Source organism: Hypomesus nipponensis, chromosome 22, assembly GCF_054491055.1.
Source record: "Hypomesus nipponensis isolate SF chromosome 22, ASM5449105v1, whole genome shotgun sequence".
Classification (NCBI taxonomy): Eukaryota; Metazoa; Chordata; class Actinopteri; order Osmeriformes; family Osmeridae; genus Hypomesus; species Hypomesus nipponensis.
This window is the reverse complement of record NC_140382.1, coordinates 19,989,685-19,997,500: the sequence shown is the minus strand read 5'-3', so window position 1 is coordinate 19,997,500 and position 7,816 is coordinate 19,989,685. Positions and strand designations below refer to the sequence as shown.

General features: G+C 48.2%; 1 protein-coding gene across 1 annotated transcript in view; it reads left to right on the top strand.

The window, feature by feature from the left end:
* sh3gl2a (SH3 domain containing GRB2 like 2a, endophilin A1) overlaps positions 1-7,580 on the top strand; it is a 31,020-nt gene extending 23,440 nt beyond the window's left edge. The window contains exons 2-12 of the mRNA XM_084686918.1: positions 1,188-1,256; positions 1,831-1,903; positions 2,018-2,161; positions 2,272-2,405; positions 3,120-3,278; positions 4,837-4,940; positions 5,140-5,273; positions 5,916-5,930; positions 6,110-6,121; positions 6,412-6,423; positions 7,384-7,580. Of these exons, the coding sequence (XP_084543044.1) occupies positions 1,188-1,256; positions 1,831-1,903; positions 2,018-2,161; positions 2,272-2,405; positions 3,120-3,278; positions 4,837-4,940; positions 5,140-5,273; positions 5,916-5,930; positions 6,110-6,121; positions 6,412-6,423; positions 7,384-7,580 (1,053 nt within the window). The remainder of the gene's footprint in view (positions 1-1,187; positions 1,257-1,830; positions 1,904-2,017; positions 2,162-2,271; positions 2,406-3,119; positions 3,279-4,836; positions 4,941-5,139; positions 5,274-5,915; positions 5,931-6,109; positions 6,122-6,411; positions 6,424-7,383) is intronic.
* The last annotated feature ends 236 nt before the right edge of the window (positions 7,581-7,816 follow it).

Below are 7,816 nucleotides of genomic sequence, written 5' to 3'. Positions count from 1 at the left end.
ATAAATGAGTGAGCATTGTTGCCAAAGCCATATAAGATTGAACATATCAAATGTATAATTTACATTTGTTAAAATAAAGAGAAATATTCGTAATAATAACTACAATTGATTACAGCAAGAAGGAAAATAAATATATGTAAAAAGAAAACTGAATAATGATGAAAATCATACAGATATTACATGTACATACATGACATGCTCTCTCTCTCTCTCTCTCTCTCTCTTTCTCTCTCTCTCTCTCTCTCTCTCTCTAGTTAGAGTGTGGTTGCCTTCTCCACACACATTGTGTGTGTGTGTGTGTGTGTGTGTGGAGCTGTTCAGTCTTGTGCCTCTGTGTGTTTAACCACTTGAGAGGGAGAGTGACAAACAAGGCTTCTCTCTCCACATCTTCCCAGCCTGAATCTGAACCTGTAATCAGGAAGAAAGCCATCTCATTATGACCTGCAATAACTACACCTTCCTCCTAACCACAACACCTTCCTCCCAGATCCAATAGCTGTATAATGAGATGTTGTGTGAACCAGACACAAGGTCAAACCAATATGTCTTCCATTGTAACATCATAATGGTCATTAAAATAGAGGTGGCACCAACCTTTGTGCTGTACCTCTGATAAGATTGCAGGGAGGTGCGGTGGTATTAAAACAAGTGCACCCAGTAATTACAGGCTAGGTCAGGGGTATTTGTCATGTGATGAGGTTTGCTTGATTTGAGTCTTGTGTCTCGGTTCTGTTACCGATGACAAGGACACAATTTGAGAGCAGAAAGTATGTTTAAATAGCAGCTGCTTGGAAAATGGTGGTTTGGAACAGCTATCATGGAGCAAGGCAAAAAGCAACAAGAAGAATATAATTGTTTTACTTGATAAGGACTCTACTGTACTCTATTGTGCTCTGCTCTGCTTTAATCTGTTTTAGGCTTCTCTGTTCTCCTCCTCTCTCCTCTCCTTTCACTGAGTGTGTGAAAAAAGTTTTGAAAGGTTGAAAAAATATTCTGGGAAAAAAAGGTTGAAAAAATATTCTGGGAAAAAAAGGTTGAAAAAATATTTATTTTGAAAACGTTTCATTGGGTTGTGTAACACCATGTGTTCTGTAACATGCTGGGTTCTGTTACAGTGTTCTGTTGTATGTGTTCTGTAACATGCTGGGTTCTGTAACACGGTTCTGTTGTGTGTGTTCTCCTTGCAGAGGGTGAGCGAGAAGGTGGGTGGTGCCGAAGGAACGAAGCTCGATGAAGACTTCACCGAGATGGAAAAGGCAAGTGTGTATGTGTGTGTATGTGTGTGTGTAAGGGGCCGTCCATATCTTAACGGTCCCTGCCTCAACAGATGGAGAGACACACATAGACACACACAGAGTATAGCTGTGTGTGTATAGCTGTGTGTGTGTCTGTGTGTGTGTGTGTGTGTGTGTGGAGACCTGGCAGCAAGCCTCAGACAGGCATGGGAACAGCAGAACTCTCCTCCTCTCCAGCTGTCTGCTCTGCATCTCCCCTCCTCCTCCATCTCCCCTCCTCCATCTCCCCTCCTCCTCCATCTCCCCTCCTCCATCTCCCCTCCTCCATCTCCTCCTCCTCCATCTCCCCTCCTCCATCTCCCCACCTCCATCTCCCGTCCTCCTCCATCCCCCCTCCTCCACCATCTCCCCTCCACCTCCATCACCCTCCTCCATCTCCCCGTCCTCCATCTGCCTTCCTCCACCATCTCCCCTCCTCCATCTCTCCTTCTTTATCTCTCCTTCTTTATCTCTACTCCTCCATCTCTGTGTTCGTGCCACACAGTCTCTACAGTCCTCCCTCTTCTTCTCCTCCTCCTGTCCTTCCTCTGTGTAGAAGGTGGACACCACCAGCAGGGCGGTGTTGGACATCATGACTAAGACCACAGAGTATCTACAGCCCAACCCAGGTGAGACACACACCACACACACACACACACACACACACTGTTTGGGTGCTTGGAGTCTGATGGCTGACTGACTGTGTGTGTGCGTACGTGTGTGTGTGTGCCTGGTCTCCCCAGCCTCCAGGGCCAAGATGAGCATGATCAACTCCATGTCTAAGATGCGGGGGCAGGAGAAGGGTCCGGGCTACACCCAGGCTGAGACCATCCTGGGGGAGTCCATGCAGAAGTTTGGACGAGAGCTGGGGGAGGAGTCCAACTTTGGTGAGTAAACGGGGACGTGGCTTCCACCCCAGCTGGGAGCACAGCTGGAGACAACTGTAGCTGTTTTAAACAGTTGTGCGTGTGTTTGTGTGTGTGTGTGTGTGTGTCAGGCCTGGCTCTGATCGATGCTGGGGAGGCCATGAGGGAGCTGGGGGAGGTGAAGGATGCTCTGGACATGGAGGTGAAGCAGAACTTCATCGACCCGCTCCAGAACCTCCACGACAAGGACCTGAAGGAGATCCAGGTGAGTCTGGACCAGTTAGGACCGGCTGAAACTAGTTAAGACTGGCTGAAACTGGTTAACACTGGCTGAAACTGGTTAGGACCATTGTTAATTGGCTTGATAATGACCCCATGCACAAAGCGAGGTCCATATATGTGTTTTGTCGAGTTGCATCATAGATCAACAAGCATCTTCACTTATTTCATGTCCAGAGTCATTCAGAGAAGGAGTCTATTGCTGCCCTGAGGGAGAGATAAATGAACCTCTGTTGCAGTTACAAATGCAATTACATCCATCTCTCTCTCTCTTTGTCTCTCTCTCGTGCTCTATCTCTGCTAGACTACTAGATCAATAAAAAGCTAGATAAAGTTAAGAAGCAGAGGACAGCTTTATTTGTTTAAACTAGTTTACTTCTGTCTGGAAGGAGAATCAACTGTGACATTGTGATCTCTCAGGGCAGGCGGGGCCAGCCCGGGGTCTGATGCTGTTCTGTTACATTACTCTGCTCTGTGCAAAGACGCAGAGAAAAATGAGATTATATGACTGTTAACTTCAATATAATTCCTCATTATAAATCCTTTTAAAGTAAAACAATTTTTCATATGGCTTTATTTGGGGTCTTAAAAAATATTTTTGGGACTCCAAATAAATGCTGAGCCCAATTACATCTGTTCCGGGTGACGTCGACAGTGTTTAACCTTTGACCCTGTTGTCTCTACCCCTTCCTGTGTCCAGCACCACCTGAAGAAGATGGAGGGTCGTCGTTTGGACTTTGACTACAAGAAGAAGCGTCAGGGCAAGGTGCTGGACGATGAGATCAAGCAGGCGCTGGAGAAGTTTGACGACTCCAAGGAGATCGCTGAGCAGAGCATGTTCAACCTTCTGGAGAGTGATGTAAGGACTGTGGATCTACCTCCTTCCCCCTTCCTTTCTCCTCTTTTTCCTTCCCCCTTTCTCTCTCCTCTCCCATTCCTCTCTCCTCTCTCCTCCCCCTTCCTCTCTCCTCTATCTCCTCCCCCTTCCTTACTCCTCCATTCTTCCTCTCTCCTCTCTCTACTTCCCCCTCCACTCCTCCTCTTCACCTCTCTGTCTTACCTTTAATATTCATCACCCCTCCCATCCTTCACTTCCACTGTAGCGGGGTTTGCACGGTTAAGATTAGCAATACTTAATTTATAATAAAGTATTTATTTCTTCGGGGCACCACCTCTTATTTGTTAAAGGAACAGAGGAAACATTATTTAACCTTATTGAATAATAGCCTTCGTAATAATCAGTCTAATTTTAAGTAGTGAATTCTATGAAAGTCGAGCAGATCAGATAATGTGACGGAAACGCGAGTATTATAAACAATGATTTATTTAAGAAAATGTAATTATAATGAACAAGTACCAGAGAAGTTATAGGTTAGTTGAGAGTGAGTTGAGTCGATCAGTATACAGTAGGTCCTAACCTATGATGAGAGCGGAATACAGATGGTGGGTTGAAGGCGTGTAGGGAGGGGAAGGGAGAGAGAGTGTATAGGCTTCTGGAGAACAATGGGAGAATCTATGTTAACTAATCCTACCAAGAGTTAGGTTGAATCATTTGCAAACTAAAGCAAAAGTAACAAATTAAATCACAATATGCCAATGTTCACAAGTAAGACATTTTGCAAAATCTCAGTTACTGTTGTCAGTTTGAAGAAGAAGAGTCAACGTTCCGTTCGTCGTTGTCAAACGGTTAGAGCAAAGGAATCTTTTGTTAAAGTTCCTGGTGGTCCAATGAGTTGCTGATTGAGAAAGATAGGTCAGATGTGTCGCAAACACTTCCGGTGAATCCTTGCGAAAAAGCCAGGTTTGCTTGTGAGTCTGGGTTTATAATCTAAGGGTATCTTTTTGGAGGTGAATTCTTTGATTGGTCAGTTACTCCCACCTGGGCGTCCATCCATGAGGTTGACGTATGGGTGTGAAGTGGTTGGTAACTTGAGTTCAGCTATTTCAAATGTCCATGTATTGCTTATACTTGAAAATATAACAATACAAGATTAATTAATGGTTTACTATGTAGATTAAAATCATTTTTATATCAAGGTTGACTGATTTATCATAACAGGAAAGGAAGCTACAAAAAAAAAAAAAATCCTTAAAATCCTTGTCTCCATACTATAAGACCACTTTGGTCTACCTTCTGACCCCATGCTGGGCCAGAAGCTTTGAAGCTCCTGCTCTGGGAGATAAGGACAAGGGGGAAAACCCCCTTTCTCTTTGTTGGGGGTAGGGGAAAGGTGTGATGGTACGTGATTTGTTGTTGGCTCTGCTACACCACTCTCTCTCACACACACACGCACGCACCCTCAACGTAAACCTGACTCCTGCAAGTCAGGGAAAACAGGAAGTAGTGGAATGGGGATGCGGTTGCCGTGACGGCTGTATGTAACAGTGGTCCCCGCGTTCCTCCTGTGTTCCAGCAGATCGAGCAGGTGAGCCAGCTGGCGTCCCTGGTCCAAGCTCAGGTGGAGTACCACAGCCGCGCGGCTGAGATCCTCACACAGCTCTCTAGCAAGATGGAGGAACGGTCAGGACTTCATCATCTACACACACGCGTCTTACACAAACTAGTATCTGTAGACATGAGTAGACAAGCCCATAGGTTGAGATGTTGTAGAGATGTTATAGTCAAATGCATTATCTACTGAGCCACACCCACACGCCACATCTACAGTTGTAGGCTCATGATTGTTTCTCCATCCTGGTTGTGTGTCCTCGTCCTCCAGGATAAGAGATTCATCCAACAAGCCCAGGAAAGAGTTTGTCCCCAAGCCGAGGACCTCCATGGATTTCTCCATCAGTGAGAACCACAACGGAGGTATTCACAGCGGTTCTGCTAAGTCCCCAGGTAGGAGGCTTTGTGCCTCAGCTCTCCTCCTCCCTCATCTGTCCATCCCTGGTCCTGCGACTCTGTGCCTGCTTGTCCATCTGTCAGCTGGCTGTGCAGTGGCTGGAAGTCCCTTTCTATCTCTCTTTCTGTCTGTCTCTCTGTCTGCCTGTCTCTCTGTCTGTCTGCCTGTCTCTCTGTCTGTCTGCCTGCCTGTCTCTCTGTCTGCCTGTCTCTCTGTCTGTTTTTCTCTCTGTCTGCCTGTCTCTCTGTCTTCATGTCTCTCTGTCTGTCTGCCTGTCTCTCTGTCTGTCTGTCTGCCTGTCTCTCTGTCTGCCTGTCTCTCTGTCTGTCTCTCTGTCTGTCTGCCTGTCTCTCTGTCTGCCTGTCTCTCTGTCTGTCTTTCTCACTGCCTTCCTCTCTCTCTCTCTCTCTCTCTCTCTCTCTCTCTCTCTTTCTCTCTCTCTCTCTCTCTCTCTCTCTCTGTCTGCCTGACTGTCTCCCACCTTGTCTGTCTCTCTTTCTCTCTGCCTGCTTGTCACTCTGTCTGTCTGTCTCTCCATCAGTCTGCATGTCTCTTTCTCTTCCTGTTCCTCTCATCTATCCATCCGTCAAGTGTAAACAAATACAAATACAACCCAAACCCAGCTCCTCTTCTCTTCCCTCCTCTCTCAGCAGCCAGGTCTCCAGGTGAGGACTAGAATCATCCTTCACTTCCTCTGTCTGTTTCTACCTCCTCTTACCTGTCCATCCCTTCTCCATCCCTCGTCCATCCACACTGGCCTAACTCTCTAATGCTTTATTTAACACAACTGCTTTTGTTTTCGTTCTGTCTTTCCTATGTGATCGCTTACTCCTCCGCTTTACAGCACGATCCCCTGGTGAGGCAGGAGGGAGCGGAGAGATAAGCCACCTACCTCTCTCTCTCCCTCTCTCTCACTCTCTCTATCACTCTTTCCATCTCTATCTCTCCATCTCTCTACAATCTCGCTCTTTTTATTTGCCAGCAAAGTCATTCCTGCATCTCCAACCATCCCTGCATCATCCATCTACCCGTTTACTCATCCCTCCATCCATCACTCTATCAAATGTTACGGTGACATAATCACCTCTATTGTTCTCTCTTTCTCCTCCTCCTCCTCCTCCCCTTCTCCCCTTCTCCCCTTTGCAGCCAGGTCGCCAGGTGAGCCCAGAGTGAAGTGAGGAGAGAAAACAACTCTCTCTAAATCACTGTCTTTAACCCGCCGTCAACCACTTTGTTTTTGTGGAGAGTTTCCTGTCTTCTCCTCCCTTCTTGTCCTCCTGTCTCCTCCTGTCTCCTCCTGTCTCCTCCTGTCTCCTCTTCCTGTCTCCTCCTGTCTCCTCCTCCTGTCTCCTCTTGTCTCCTCCTCCTGTCTCCTCCTGTCTCCTCCTGTCTCCTCCTGTCTCCTCCTGTCTCCTCCTCTTGTCTCCTCCTGTCTCCTCCTGTCTCCTCCTGTCTCCTCCTGTCTCCTCCTCCTGTCTCCTCCTGTCTCCTCCTCCTGTCTTCTCCTGTCTCCTCCCGTCTCCTCCCGTCTCCTCCCGTCTCCTCCCGTCTCCTCCCGTCTCCTCCTGTCTCCTCCTGTCTCCTCCTGTCTCCTCCTCCTGTCTCCTCCTGTCTCCTCCTGTCTCCTCCTCCTGTCTCCTCCTCTTGTCTCCTCCTGTCTCTTCCTGTCTCCTCCTGTCTCCTCCTGTCTCCTCCTGTCTCCTCCTCCTGTCTCCTCCTGTCTCCTCCTGTCTCCTCTTCTCCGGCTGCAGTTTTCTGTGTTCCTCCGTCTGTTTTCTCGTTCTTTCTTTCATTTTGATTTTCCTCCAATTTGTCCTTTGATCTTTCTCTCCTTTTTGTCTCCTCAGTAAGTCTGACAGCTGATTATTTCACCTATGTGCTCTGTCTCCCTTCCCTCCTCTCTCCTCTCTCTCTCTCTCTCTCTCTCTCTCTCTCTCTCTCTCTCTCTCTCTCTCTCTCTCTTTCTCTCTCTCTCTCTCTCTCCTCCTCCCCCTTTCAGCCAGGTCACCAGGTGAGCCCCTTTCTCCCCAAGACTGTCGTTCACTCACTTTCTGTCTTCTTACAGTTCTCCAGCATTCACTTCTGAGACAACTGCTGACTACCTTTCCCCCCCCCCAGCCCCTCTGGACCAGCCCTGCTGCCGTGCCCTGTACGACTTCGACCCGGAGAATGAGGGAGAGCTGGGCTTTAAGGAGGGTGACATCATCACCCTGACCAACAAGATCGACGACAACTGGTACGAGGGAATGCTGCACGGCAACTCTGGCTTCTTCCCAGTCAACTATGTGGACATCCTGGTCCCCCTCCCCCACTAGAGGGCGCTCCTCGGCCGGCGCCAGAAGCCGCTTGGTTGGCTTTAGCGGCGGCAGCAGAGAAGCTGTTTCCCCATCCCCCGTCCCCTCTCCCCCCCTTGACCCCCCGCTCCCCTGCATCCCCGCCCCTCCACTCCTGAACATTCCTGGTAACCCTGGTAACCCCCCTTCACTACAAGGAGAAGACAACGCCATACACAGATGGGAAGCAAGCCAGTGGTGAGATTGAGCTGGGGCCG